Below are 16,336 nucleotides of genomic sequence, written 5' to 3' on the forward strand. Positions count from 1 at the left end.
TGGGCCCTTTCATAAACCTGGCGCAATAAGGCACAAGACTTGTTTGTTGCAATTTGTTGCAATTTTTAGACCAGTACAACCCTAATTTTCATGTTTTGCGCCATGATGTTTAAATAGCAAATCTATTTGCACCACTTTGTGGACTCATGGGCGTTCCGGTCAAGAAAGGAGGTGTCTTATGCCCCATATGGTGATAGGGACAAGTGTTTGGATATAACTCAGTTTTTTTGACTACACTTTGTTATTATTGTTCATTTATTCATTTACTGGAAATTAGAACTGAATTTAGAAATAGTTTTAAACAAATCTTTGTGCTTAACAAACAAAATTAAATATGTAGGCTAATGCAAGTCTTCAGAGGAGTGTGTACAACACCATTTCTTAGTCCAGTAAAGTAAAGGAGTAAAGTAAAGAGTAAAAGTAAAGTAGAGAGAAAGTAAAGAGGTCAAATGGAGGATGGACATGCTGCAGATAGTCTGTTTAACTGTTTCCTAGCTAGTGAAGCATTCAGTTTTTCCACCTACAAAATCCACCTTGTAAATAGCAAATGCACAATGGCAGAACACAACTGACTCTTAAAGAGAATGGGAGACTCAATAAGAGAATAAGCACAACCCTGTTACACCCTGTTAGGTGCAGAGCGTATTTTTTCATCCTTAAAATAGCAAAAGTGGATTCAGACATGCCCTTAATGCTTTTGTGCCATGTGCTTTAGACTTTGCACCTAGATCGTTAAAATAGAGCCCTTTAGGTATATTAAAAATGATTTGGAGTAAATGTAATTGGATTGAATCCAAAATAACTGGTAAAATGTCTTTTCTGTACTGGGAATGATGCTGGTCAACCATTAAGATGCAAACTTTTGGTCACATGCCTATAACTGACGATATTACAACACACAAACAAGACTATTTTGTTAAGCAACAGGGAATAACAGATGAACATTTTCTTTCATTGCAAATTAATTGTGGCTGTTTGAAAACATGCAAATACTGTTTGACTTCCTTTCTCCACTACTGACAGTGAATTTGCACTTTATTCAGCCTGACTGTGTGTTTGTTTGTTAGCATCTATCTAAACTAGTGTTGTCACAGTTCATTAAAAGTAAATCTAAATGAATATTATGATAATTCAAATAAACTGAAATAAATATTAAATATAAATGTATAGATGTATAGATGTAAATATAAATGTAAAATAAGAAATGTTGCTTTATTTACTAAGTGCAAATAAGTTTAAGTACAAAATAACTTAACTAAAATTAAAAATAAAGTAAAAACACAAAAACGAAATAACAAAAATATGAAAATAAAATTCAATTTTAAAAACAAGAAGATTTGGGGGGAAAACTTGGAAATTGGATTATGAAACTAATAATAATAATAATATTTATTATTATTATTATTATTATTTTGTGCTGAACACATCCCAAAACTAGTTACAAAGTTAAAAAAAAACACCTACCTACTAGCTTAAAAAGGTATATAATTAAAAACAAAAATGTAAACAGTGGAAAAAAACATGTACAGCAAAACATTGAGTTTTTTATTTTTATGCACACCAATTCAAACTCCCAAATGGATGTATAAATGTTTCAAAAGACCTATATGGGGTCATTAATAATGCAGTAGCATTAATAAACAGATTGCTTAATCTGTATGGGATCAATACAAATATTTTTCTACATTAAACATTAATGGTTACCCCCTTTCAAAATCTATATATACTGTTTGTGTCTTCATCGTCAAACAGGAGGCTGTCTCAAAAAGCGACATGTTTGTTTGTGTGCATCTTGATGACAGCCATCAAAATCTACAGAGTATGTGAAGTCACGGGTCAGCAGAGGAGTTGACCATATCAGACCAAAGGAAAAGCCAGAGATTCAGCAAACAGACTAAAGATAAAGGAAAACAAAAAGGCAACAACAAATTTTCGAAACCACATGGCTTACTATTAATTAATCAAATCCACCTAAATATATCTGCATGCAGTGTGTGTGTGTGTGTCCATCTGTCAGTCAATATATGAATGCAGGCTCCTCATATGTGCCTGGGTCAGAATATGCCCATCATGCACACGCTGAGTCATCTAATAACATAACTGCTGTCTGTCTCGAAAAGAAAGGCAAAAACAAGAGAGATGACAGAAAGGATGGGGGCTGCGAGATGACAAAGTGGGAGGTGAGATGCAAGAATGGAAAAAAAAGCCATTTCCAAACACATCTAATGGAACTGACATTTCCTGTCAACTATAGAGTTTAGTCAGTTCTTATCATCCAATAGTGGTTTTGAGAAATGCACTTATGCATCATGTGTGGACCGAGAACATGACCCGGTCATCATTTCAAATGACGTGATCTATTAAGTGGGCTTCTGACTTTAAAGGGATAGTTCATATACAAAAGAGAGTATTTGCTGTTAATTGGTAAAGATCTAGGTGACTTTTTTTTCAGTAGAACATAAGGCTATGCCTGTGCAGTTTATCTAAATTCAACTTCGATTTTGACCCCCAATGACTAGGAAAACCAAAAATCGAGAAAAAAAAGAATTGTTGTGCCATAACCCACCTTATTTACAACATTCTGCGCTTGTTCCAAATTCGACAAAACAGAACATGCACATGTAAAGTCGTCTTTTTAGCTAAAGGTGTGTGTCAAAATGTTTCATAAGTTCACACTTAGCTGATGATTGACTATAAAGCATGTTTGGCATGCTGTCCCGGGAGAGAGCCCTGAGATTATAAGATCCTCGAGCCCTGGGCTACCTCCCATTAGAAGGGCAAGAGGGGAGGTTGAGCTCAGGTAGATCTTGATGAACTCCCCCGACTTGTTAATGGCTAATGACAAATTATAGGCATAGCTATAGTGCTTACTGAGAGCTCGTCTAATGCCAATTTGGTATGGTCAATTTACTTATATTGTGTGTTTTTGGACTTTGGGAGGAAACTAGGGAACCAGGGGGAAACTAACGTGAGCACGGAGAGAACATGCAAACTCCACACAGAAATGTTGACTGGTCCAGTAAGGACTTTTAACCAGTGACATTCTAGCTGTAAGGCAACAGTGCTAATCACTGGGCCGCCAAATGTAGAAAAAAGAAGGAGTAGAGGTGGGAGGGGGGGATACTTCAAGACAAAGATACTAAGGTAAGAAACTCTGGTTATTTATCCGCTTGTAAAGTCGTGATGTATCGGTGACGTATGGAATATGGTTTCTGGGTCCAAGCCGCTACTCATTTGGATTGAGAAAATATTCGTTTATATACACTTTTTAGTCATATCACACATTAAAGTGAATTTTCTATAAAATCGTGGTGTACACAACAGTCTCTAGGCTTGCGGCATCACAAATACCAAAATTTTAACAATTTCTAAAAAATTTATCATCTTCTGGCCATCTGATATTAGGCATGGATGTATATATTGCGATCATAATTTTCGAAAGTAATACATCGTTTTGTAAACGTTTTATATTACCATTTGATGAGTCTGCCCATACAGAGTTTGATATGGGGATTGGACCTGGAAGCCGCTTTGCGTGATGTCACACTTAACAAGCGGATAGTGGGTTAGGAATCATCTGATTGGTGAATCATGTGTTATCTAATGCGGGACCAGCCATGGTCAATCATAAGCACGTGATCCTCTCGAAATTATTTTATGAATAAACTATAATTAAATACATGTAAAAAAAAGAAGTGGCAGGCATAGCCTAATAGTTCGAGAGTTGGTCTTGTGATCGGAATGTTGCAAGTTCGAGGTTGTGGGTAGTGGGAGTAAGTAACCAATGCTCTAACCACCCTCAATACCACAGCTGAGGTGAGTCCCTTGAGCAAATGCACAAATATCCCAACTTCTCCATGAGTGCCACAGCAATGGCAGAGTTAAATGCAGAGCACAAATTCCAAGCATGGGTCACGACATTCACTTTTTTTTTCACTTTCAAAATGTGACAAAATGCGGCACTAAGTAATTATTCACATAAACCCTTATTTGTTATGTAATAACTGAACTATTTAAGATGGCAAGAATACAATCTGGTGAAGGGTGACAATCGGTCTGTGCCTGAAATTGAAAATCATCTGCCTTTAATATTGCCTTTAATCAAAAGCTATAGAACAAATAAAAGGTTTCACTCATATAGTTATGAATAGGAAATCTGCAATGGTCAATATGGCTGCTCAAGCAAAGTGCACATTGATGCCTGGTTCATGAATTAAACCATTGTTTTGAAATGGTTCGATTTAAGCAAACTGAAGCAGTTTGCACAGATTTGCAATTAACTGAATCAAACCTCATTTCAGATGTGCTTGAAATACTGATCCTACTTGAAATGTGTCAATACTGTTTATAATATATTATGTATATCATCCTACAATGCTGAGATTTGCCAACTCATTCAGTTCTCTTGTTACTCCAACAGTGACTGTCCTGAGGAAACAGTTCAGACTCTGATATGTTGATAATAAGCTAGTACAACATCCATGTTTCATATCATTATTGGGTGCTTTGATTATATATTGCGTATATGTTATTGCATGATTGCAAATACTGTAGATGCATTGGTTATTTGCCACAGAAACAAACTGTCCAAAAGAACCAGTTGGTGGAAAAAATAGGATAATTTTCCTATTCACAGGTAACAAACATTGTGTAATAATGTTCAATTTCTAGCACAGACCAGTCATTTAGCTTCATAAGAAAGGAGCCACGGGTATTAATTGTGCGTTTCCTGTTTTTTTCTTTAATGGTGCGCCAGTAGCCATTAACATTTGATGAAATAACATTTTATGAATCACCATGGTTTTCAGCTAAACATTTTCTTCAATATTCTCCAGAAGAATTCACATGAATCTGGGACAGCCTGAGGCTGAGCCAATTAACAGAAAATATTCGTTTTTTAAGAGAACTTTGCGTGACTTTTCTTCAAGGAAATATTTAAACAGGTAACTGGTTCTAGTGCAGCTTGTGATCAAAATCATTGGGTAGGATGATTATTAAAAATAAAGATGGGACACGGTGATGTTTGTGGAGTTAGTAACTGTACACTGTAAAAAATAAACGTTATTTTACAGGTAATTGTCTGTATTTTTTTTTACAAATTTTCATTTTTTTTCATTATACAGTGAAATTGCTGTTGTTTTACAGATATTTTCTTGATTTAAAAATTCGAACATTAAATTCAGTTATTGCTTGTATTTTGGTGTTACATTCTTTTTCTGTTCTTTAAAGGAACTTTTCTGTATTTTCAGAGAGTAACAGGTAATTGTACATTAATATTTATAGATTATTCCTGTAAAAATAGGGAAACAAAAATTCTGTCAAGTCATTTTTAAGTATTTTTAAAGATAGTAATCAAATGAGGATTAAAGTAAAATAATAGCCTATTGTTTGAAGGCTGCATATAATGTATGCATATATATATATATATATATATATATATATATATATATTTATATATATATATATATATATATATATATATATATATATATATATATATATATATGGTTTTCTTATTATATATATATATTTTTTAAATATTTTTCCTATTATATTTTACACAGAACTGCAGCTTTCCATGAAGTGAGTCTGACATCCTTTTTTTAATGTTTTATTTTATTATGAGTTTAGTTTTTATGTAATGCATAGTGTACAAATGGCTTTAAATAGCTGTTATTCCCACTTCTGTTTATGGAAAAATGGGTTATTGTTAAAAAAAAAACCAGTGGCTAACAATGTTGCTATGCTAACTATTACGATCACCAGCAATCTAGCGGCTGCGGATAGCTGAAGAACTACACACATGCTACATTACTGAACCACAACTCCCAGCATTCACCTCGCTTCCTGATTCTTACAGATTACACACACAGACACTGATTTCAAGGACTATAAACTCAGCACACACAGACACATCATAGCTGAGTCTTGTTAAACTGTTTTGTGTGCATCATGATGCGTTTTCCCTTGCCTTGCCATGTTTTATCCTTTAAAATGACGGGGGATTTCTGGGAGAAATAACAAAACGGGAGGGTGGCAGAAATACGGGAGACTTTCAGAAAAAACAGGAGTGTCTGCAGGTATGGTTCAGATAAACTTAATGAGCACTGAACAGCTAGTTCATTTAATTTTATTAGCATCTAGTTATTATAAGCAGTCAAATAAATTTTAATGAAACCTTTAATGACAAGTAGTCTAAAAACAAAAGATTGTTAAAAGCCAAACTATCTCAAAATATACTAATGCTTACTACACACTGCATCTTTGATATATTACACAGCAGTTTCTGTTTTTACATTCGAAGTGATCCGCCGTTTGAAAAGCTTTGATATAACCTCTGAGCTATTACAACAGAAGGGCTGAATCAACCCTGAAATAACTGCATAAATATATCGAAACAGCTGCGTTTAAAAACCTCAATTAGGAAAGCATTACTAGTCACGCTTTCCAATCACTATCCAGTAATAAAAGAAGCTTTCAGATCATTAAAAACCTCCTAAAAATTGATGAGACATTTTCTGCCTGACACAAGGCCCATTTTGCATCTTATTTTCCAGCATCTTCTGCTTCCAAATGAGCTGAATCATTTGCACAGTTCATCGTGTTATCTCATTTCTGTACAGTAGTGGGGGTGGCAATATTCAGAGCGCTGCATTATTGATTCTTGAAGTATTAAAAAGGCCTGAGAGCACTGTGATGCAATTTGAGGTCAAAGTCCTGAGAGCTTGATGCATCTCCAGCACTCCCGCAGATGGTGTGGGTTTAGTGCTGCTGCAAAGCTTCATGGGACTGAGAGGGTGTAGTGTATTGATTTCCGTGTTGGCTTGTGTGTTTGCCCCAACTGCAGATCTAAAGTCAGTGTTGCCCTTTAGCTTTAATGGTTTTGATTAGGATGGAGGTTGAGGAAACCGTATCCTGCATCAGCACTTAAAGGTAGTTTTCCTGGGTGGTATTGATTTCTGGAGAAGGCCTGCATGGTGAAAAGCTCTCTCTTATTAACACAGTGGAGGGAGAGAAGTGAATGCTGGCTAGGGAAAGTCCTCGACACCAAGTCTGGAAACAGAACTTAACTCCTAAAGCCACAATCAGATCTTCAGTACTTCTCTAATGAGTAGGTAGTGAACATAATAGCCATTTGTATTCATAACTATGTCTTTAACATTCATAACTTTTTTAAATAGACCAAATTATGTTAATGTGGAATAGTTCTTGAATGTTAAATCTAGCATGGCCAGTGTAATATCATTGTGTAACAAATAACTCACATGAGCAATTCCTTTTTCACTGCTTTTCTATGTAAATCGATGTGCTCGCCTGCTGGCTGCATTTGCTTTGTCTTTTGCTGCATCATGTTGATGACCCAGCATTATAAAAAAAGAGGTGCTCAAGTTATGTTCATGTTTTGAGTCCTTGCAGTGTTAAATGGCTGCGCGCGCTCATACGCGAAGAATAAGGTTAATAATATTGCTTGCAAAAATATCAGTGCTTCCTACACATAGATTTTACTTGGGCGCCTAGGTATATTAATGGTCGCCCTAGAATATTGGGTGACATTTTATTTTACTATTATCATCTATTCACACTTTTTTGTATCAATAACCAATAGACAAACATCCGCGATCGATTATCCAGTAGAAAATCTTCTTCTCTTTCAGACTGCTCATTGTGTGTGCGTGAGAACTGACAACATTTCGACAGACAATATCATATGTTCTATATTGTATGTATCAACTTTTTGAGGCTTAAAAAATTTGTCAATCCAGGGTTTCTAAATCTCATAAAATTTTTTTTTTTGGTTTCGCTTTCTAAACACGTTGTTTATTATTATTATTATTATTGGTCACACTTTATTTTGATGGTCCGTTTGTTGAATTTAAGTTACATTGCATCTACATGCCAACTAATTTTCATTAGATTATAAGTAGACTTTTAGGTTGGGGTTAGGGTTAGTGTAGTTGACATGTACTTGCAAAGTTTCTTATAGTCAGTTAAATGTCTGTTGAAGGAGCAGTATCAACAGATATCAAGCAAACAGTCTACTAATACTCCAATGGACCATCAAAATAAAGTGATGTTGATATATTACATATTTGAGACATATCTAACATGCATTGGCAATACTGTACAAGATGGCAGCAGCAGATTTTACCTGGGTGCACATGGCTCTTGAATAGAATAACAGTGAAAGAAATAGTTTCTTTTTTTTTTTTTTTAGAACTTTTTTTGTCGCATATAGTTAACAATGTGGGTAAAAGGTCTTTTTAGCAAATCAAAAATGCACAGCGCAATCAAAAGACAAATCTAACATTTACATTCTTTTTACCCCTAAACAAAAGAAAAGAACTTTGCTTTGAGTATATTGTGTCCTTTCCGAGTCTGTACTTTTAAGCAAACTAAAAATTTACAGAGAATAAGTGTAGACTTATTCAAACCATTGAAATGAGTTGGCTCTTTGAAGTGAATCAAAAGCACTTCAGTGGTTACTGAATTCTTCTGTTTCAAATTTTAATAGTCTTTTTATGCCATTTTCTGGAGTTTGACAGCTCCCTTTCAGTTCCCAGTTCACTGTACAATATAAAAAAGAACTAAACCTCTCCTTTAGTGTTCCAGAGAATAAAGGAAGTCATAAAACATTTGAAACAAACATGACGGTGAATAAATGACGACAAACTTTTCATTTCTAATTGAATTTCCCCTAATACCAAAATCAGCAGCAACAATCGCATACAATACCTCTAAAGAAACATTTTTTCGCTTTGATTAAACAGGGTTCCCACTCTAAGCTACAGTAAGTGTCAAATCTTAAAACTTTTGCCTGATGAGCACTGAGCAGATAAAAAGTAAAATATATCTTTAATCACGTGTTGTCATGTCACATTGGTTTAGGGCACGGTGCTAAAGCCCGAAACAAAGCTGGACTAGAAGTTCGATTGAATTGCCTTATTTAATTCAAGGGGGTTGTTTATGTTCTCAGTTAGTTTATAACATTAATACAACATTAATTGATACATTAAATAATGCTTCTTTAACATGGATCTAAGACAATACGCGACAAAATACTGGTTACAGAGGCAAAAAAGTTGGTCCCAATTTACATTAAGAGGTCTTAATTACTATGTACTTCACATTTAAATTAATCATTTTTTGACAGTGTACTTATATTTTTAACATGATATGCATGTAATTACATCTGTTATTACACTGTTGACCACCCCTTACATCTTAAACCACCTTTAAACCCATCCATACAACCTACCTGTCCTTAAACTTACCCATAATCCATCTCAACAGAACCACGAAATGTTGTTAAATGACAACAATAAGTACATTGTACCTATTTTAATGCATGTACCTAGTAATTAAGGCCATTTAATATAAAGTGGGACCAAAATGTCAATTAACTCGCAACCAAATTAGCTACATTTTTGATTCGATCACCTAATTTAGGCTACATATAATAATAAAAAAGATTTATAACACAATAAAAACATCTAATAGAAAAATTTTATTTTGATCAATCGACTCTCTTCACAAGACTATAATGACACATTTATGGTCATCAGCAACTTAAATCCTTGAAAGTTTTTAATATTTAGATTTTTTTATGTCATTTATAAAGCTATACTTTGCATTATATCATCTTTGCATCAAATTACAAAAAACACAGGAGGTGTTTCTAAATCCGCATTTATGGACGGGACAGTACATTTGATGCTGTTCTCTCTTCTGGCTGCTGTTGTCAGTCTCACATTCATTTTTTTATTTGTCTGAAAGTTGTGATAACACTATAGTTGTCTTTTTTCTTTTACTATTTAAGAAAATAATAATGAAAAAAGAATTGACGTACTGTCCAATTCACTGCGCTCTAAGTTTATGACTTCCGCTGGTGAGAAACCCAAAAAAGTAAAAAGTATCGATTGAAAGTAAGTAACAAAAATCCCTACCATTCCATAACCTGAATAAAAATCCCTGACTTTCACTGTCTGGAATAGACATTTCAATTTCTATGATATTACAGAACCCTGATTAAAAAAAATATATATATATAATCTCCCTTATTTCATCAAATCATTTGTTCTATTAAGTTAGTGGTTTCTATTAAGTGGGGGTCGGTACCCCTTTGGGGGGTCATCATAAGACAATAACAGGGGGTTCCTTGGTGATTTCCAAAAGTGAAATAAATTTTATTAAACTATTAGCATTACCATATTTTATTCATAACCCACAGATGATACAAATATTAGTTAATAGATCGGTGTGTTTACGTTAGAATATCAACACAGCAATAGCGTCAGATGCAGCAGATTGATTTTATAGCACCGTAAAATTTTCTGACACCTTTATGGCAATCAAATACATTACAAATAAATGAACGTTGAGAATGATCTCTCCAAAATTAAACCTAAATAGACTTGTGCTGAAAACATTGTGTCTACAAGTCTCTTTAGGTGAGGTTAATATTAAATTGAACAGATTAATCAATGACTATAAAAATAATATGATTGTTAGACTGTTGCACTTTTCTGTGTTGTCAATATGCTCGTGTTTATTTAGGCCTATTGTTGTGTGCGCAACGTTTGTATATTTATAACTACCTCCAGGAAATGTGAGGGTCGTGAGTCACCGGCATTATTATTTTGTGGGTCACGGGCTGAAAAGTTTGGGAACTCCTGTATTAAGTAACTTATTTGCAGCCAAGTTGGTGGAGATAAAATGCCTAAAATACTAACACCCCCGCTACATTTCTCCACAGCTCACCTGGCAGAAGACGGGTTTGTAGCTCTCTGAAAAAATGTGAGCCAGCTCCTCCGAGTCTTCAAAGTCCAGCGGCAGTCGATTCACGCATAGGCACTTGGAGTGGAGGTGGTCAGCAGAGGTCAGTTGGTTGACGTCGGCCCACTGCACCATTAAAACACGGTCGCCCATTGGCTTGCCCAAGAGTTCAGATCGTGCCCTGGAGGCCGAGTCCTTCTTCATGTACTCCACAAAGCCGTAGCCTTTGGAGTGGCCCGTAAGGTCACTGTACACCAGGAAACAGCGTTCGATGTTGCCGTAGGATCGCACCAGCTCCTGAAACTGTGCGGCAGTGACAGTGTAGGGCAGATTGGTGACACACAGGAGAGAGTCTGTGGGCTGAAGCTGGACGTTGATGTCCCGGCCTCGGACTGATGTCTGGTGTAGAGTTCGGATGGCATCCTGTGCTTGGTCACCATTTAGAAGGGTTACGAAAGCTAGTGAGACACACACACACATACACACACAAACACAAACACACATAAAAACATTAATAAAACACTCAAAGGGCAATCTAATGGATCTTGTGTGTAAAAGGCAACAAGAGTAGATTTACTAGAAAAACCTAAAAACTGTGAGGCACACAGCCTAACAAACACAAATGGATAAACTCATCAAACATTAAAATTAACATACAGACCAGAGAAAGACTAATGTAGCATCATAAACACAACATACAATTTTATTTCAAGATTTTTTTAAACACTGAATATGAGAGAGGTCAGTAAATAAGAGCCTAACATGAGTAAATAGTTAAGTTCTAGGTGGTACGATATTGGAAAAATCAAACATTTTGTTATTCTGCGATATATATATTGCGATATGAATACAATTTCTCCAGATGAATATTCCTATTTGGGAAGAAATTATGATTTTATATTAATTAGGATGATTCTGTAGGGAAGTTCATCTGCATAAAATCTAATAAACAATCTATAAGTACAATAAAGAAAAAAGATTCAATTGAAATGAACAGTATTTTATCGGTTTCTGAGTCTAACAGTTTTCAGGTTAGACATGGGGCGATAACCGGTTTCAAGGTTTACCGCGGTTGGAAAAAAGTCAAGGTTTTAAAACTGCTCTGTTATAACGTTCCTACGGTATATGTGTTTTTTTGAGGGGGGTGGGGGTTGGGGTGGGTTACATGTTTTTTTATGACTATTTTATTTAGTTATTTAAGGCAACAGAAAATGACCCTCCACATTAAAATGCCCACGATTCAACAAACATCTGTAAACAAATCTCTTATAAACCAACATCCAAACATGCTATAGTCTTAAACAGTGCAGTGGCTTTACTTTATATCCAAAGAAAATAAAGATCTCCAAAGATGCTTTTTCAGGTTATAGAGAATGATGAATGAATTAAAAAGAATCAATTATTCGTTTTAATTATTTAGCCTGACATGTTTACTGTTACAAAATATTTTAAATGTTTCTTAAAATAAAATATATTGTGTTCAATGGGGATAAAGGTCATTGTTTTATAACCCAGATACTTTAAAAGAAGATATTTGAGTGATAATCACAATACTGTGAAACCGAGATCTTTTATTCTACCTAATTCTACCTAATGCCCATAATGAATTCAGGTACAGTAATTGAATAATAAAAATAAACAATCAAATTATTCTTTATTAAAGTTACAAACAGTTCAATTTTTGCATGCTTTTAAAATCATCATACAGTCACAAGCCTCAAAACACACGCAAATGATAAATTATAATGCAAACTCAACATTGCATATCTTGCAATGTGATTTTTGTTTATGTACACACTGCGATATTGATGCTGAAACAATATACTGTATTGTGCAGCCCTATTGCTTATGGCAGCAAAAATGTAATAAGAATAACTGTTAATAACTGAACATGAAAACTGTATACATGAACTGCAAGATAATTTAAAATTCAGAATAAATGGATAGTTCACCCAAAACTGAAAAAATTTACATTTACTCATCCTTAACTTGTTCCAAACCTGTTTGACTTTCTGTTTTCAGTTGAACACAAACACACACAAAAAAAGATATTTTGAAGAATGGTAACATTCCAACTTTAATCAAATTATCTTCTTTCGTGTTCAACAGAATATTAATTCATTCATTTTCATTTTGGCTTCGTCCCTTTATTAATCAGGGGTCGCCACAGCGGAATGAACCACCAACTTATCCAGCATAAATTTTACGCAGCAGATACCCTTCCAGCTGCATCAACAGAATATAGGAACGCACAAATGTTTGGAACCAAATGAGGGCGAATAAATAATGAGTAAATTTTCATTTTTGGTGAACTATTCTTTCAAAGGAAAAGTCCACATCTAGAACAACAATTCACAAATCATTTCCTTCAAATGTCGTCCTTTTCTTTCTGTCTTCAGTCTTCAATTTAGTTTTTTGAGGAAAACTTATCAGGATTTTTCAATGGTGCCCCATTTCAAGCTTCAAAAATGTTTATTCACGATGCTACATACTATGGAATCACATCGAAAGATCGCAAATAGACCTGATACTTACAAATATTGAGTAGTATGCAGCGTCATGATGCACATACAAATTCCAGTGCTACACAAACTTCTGTGCTGTCCAAATCAGTATTTCCTAAAAAAAATGACAGACCATTTTGCTAGATAAGAAATGTTTCCTCGACTGGGATCATTTAAAGCCATCTTAAACAGCTTGAACTGCATTTTTAAAAATTGAAATAGGGAGCACATTTGAAGTCTATTATATGCAGAAAAATCCCGAAATATTTTCCTCAAAAAAATACATTTCTCAACACATGAAAGCAGAAAGACATGAACATCATGGATGACAAAGGGGTGAAGAAATCATTTGTAAATTGGTGTTCTGGAAGTGGACTTCTCATTAAAAAATTATAATAAATAACTAAATAAAATACTTTTATGATGTACAATACACAGATATAATGTACATGTGTTCTCCCTCTTTGTGCTAAAAACAATCATGTGTGAGTTTGCAAACATGCATACCGTATATAATTATGCGAAAGGAAGCTTGTGCTCCAGGCTGTCATGAACACACAGTACCATTTGTAGAGTCAAGATAATGCTGCAAATGATGTTCAGTTTCTTGCACAGACTGATCATTATGCTTCATAAAACCTCAATGTATCATTCGGACCCACAGGTTTTAATTCTGTTTTGCCTGTATATGCTGTTTTGACTCTTAAGGGTTGGTAGCTTTTAACTTGTACTTAATGAAACCACAGTTTATGCTAGAACCATTTAATGTTCCGCTGAAAAAAATACAAACTTTTCCTTTAATGTCAGCATGAAGTGAAAACCTTATATTTTGTGAATGCAGGTTATTGCTTTTTATTGATTTATTGTATAAAAATGAATGCAGCTTTGGCATAAAATAGTATTTTATTGTACAATTAAACTGGAATGAATGCTAAAAAATGAAGAAAAATCATGATGTTGCAGAACAAAAATTCTTAGGCTCCTCAGAACTTCATCCCTGTTTTACATTTTTTGATTTTCTGATAATCCGTTACACTCGGATGTAAGATAATGCTAGAAAAGATCTGCCATTTCTTCAGTTTCTTCCTGACTTTATTAGAAACAAGTCTTACATTCTAAAAATAACAAATGCTAAAACCTCAATTTTACAGATATTCCTTGAGGTTGGCAGATGGCTTTCACTTCATAACCCTGATTGATTCCTGGAAATCTGCCAGTCTGATGTGAATGTCATAAAATAACTTCTTAATTACAATTAAATTTAATTAGAACATGTGATTACCTTCACAAGACGTCTGTCCATTTAATTATCCAACATGAAAAGATTTTACATAATTTTTGAAAACAACGTTAATGCTCTTGTGCAATGCACATGAATTAATTATTTTGTTTAGGAAACACTGTTCCACATAAAATCTAGTTCTGAACATGCAATTATACATGTTAATTTCTGCTAAAGCTGATCTTTTAATGAATTCAAAATATTACAGTAGTTTTAGGGATTGTCGTTAGCTATGTTTCCATTCAAAAATGCAAATTAACTTTGTGCGCAAAACTGGAATATCGCATAAAAGACATGCGAATAAAGCAGCGTTTCCGACCAACGGGTTAAAGAGAACAAAATCATCCCTTCCTGATTAACTGGTGCCAAATATCAAAGGTAAAAATGGAATTTACAGTGGTAGGAGAAGCTGCGTGAATCTTTTCTTATTTAATAAATTACTGGCACCTCATAAAACAATGCCGACACACAATGAAGTCGTGGTGGCATTTAAAGACTTGAGATGTGGAGTACAGACACTCTTGACAATTCTGGAGGTAATTAAGGAGCCCCAATTTTGCATTAAAAAAGGTCATTATTTGGTTTTGGGGGTCTCTAACAACAGGCTGATATGCATGCAAGGTCAAAAAACACTTTCATTGTCTAATAATATGCATTTATTTTTACCTAATTATCCCAACGACTCGCATATGATTCCTTCAGCAATTCATTTGTTTCCAAACCCCTCCTTAGCGCGATGCTAATCTGCGCTGATTGGTCTGATGAAACAGTCTATTGCGATTGGTTGACTGCGTTCAGCGTGAGACAGAGAGGAATGCCCACCACGGCTTATCAACAAAGTTGAAGTAGTCAGGGTGCAGAGTGTATGTGTGAGCCCAATGCAGGAATGCATTAAAACAATGCAGTTTAACACCCGCATATTCCTCTATTTTTAACCATGACACACATTCAGAATTAATCCACACAGTGGCAAAAGCTATTTTGAACCTTGACCGCTGCACGTGTGTAGGAACAGCTAAAGGTGGCCATAGCAACGACAAATGTCAGACGATCGCGAGCTCATGAACGCATTTAAATCCATAAACAAAGCGGCACGCATCACGTTTTCAACGTGTTTTTAGACGCGATATGAGAATATAAATAGTTAACCACATACAGTACAAGCACGTAACAAAACACAATTAAATACATAATTTGCAAGCAAGAGAAAACAAGGAGGGAACCATTTTAATCACACTTAAGTTACTTACACTTGTGAAATGGAGGAAGGAACTGATCCATGAACATTGTACTGTTCCTGTCAAGCTCTGACAAAGTCCCATACTTCAATAGTCTTTTCTAATCCATCCTTTAACAAACGGCTGATGAACCCCCCATTAAAAGCATGTAGATTGCTGAAGCACTCGTCAGGAAAAAGAGGGGAAAACAGCAGAAGGCTGGGGCTATAATGCCTAGGTATTTTTGCAAAAGTAAACTTCAACCACTGACTCTTCACAGCCTCATCTTTGGGTAGGGAAAATAACACAACTTTCCCTCACACTTTAGAGCACAGCGTCTTCGCGACATGATTCAACCGGGATCTGCTACAGTGTTTGTCTTCATTTAATTTCTAGAGTGTTTGTGGGCAGGGCCGGGGGTTTCAATTTTCCCGGGTCTGCGCATTCAATATATGGGCAGGGCTTGAGTTCTGTATCGACGTCATGCTGACACGGCTAAAGCCTTGTTACCCCCACAATTCATTTGAACCACTCTATGTCAACTCTTTTATAGATGAATC

The 16,336-nt window shown here is 35.0% G+C and overlaps 1 protein-coding gene across 1 annotated transcript in view; it reads right to left on the bottom strand.

Moving 5' to 3' along the window:
* raver2 (ribonucleoprotein, PTB-binding 2) overlaps positions 1–16,336 on the bottom strand; it is a 137,237-nt gene that overhangs the window by 68,777 nt on the left and 52,124 nt on the right. Inside the window, exon 3 of the mRNA XM_056460038.1 lies at positions 10,759–11,231. Coding sequence (XP_056316013.1) covers positions 10,759–11,231 — 473 coding nt within the window. The remainder of the gene's footprint in view (positions 1–10,758; positions 11,232–16,336) is intronic.

This window comes from Danio aesculapii, chromosome 6, assembly GCF_903798145.1.
Source record: "Danio aesculapii chromosome 6, fDanAes4.1, whole genome shotgun sequence".
NCBI lineage: Eukaryota > Metazoa > Chordata > Actinopteri > Cypriniformes > Danionidae > Danio > Danio aesculapii.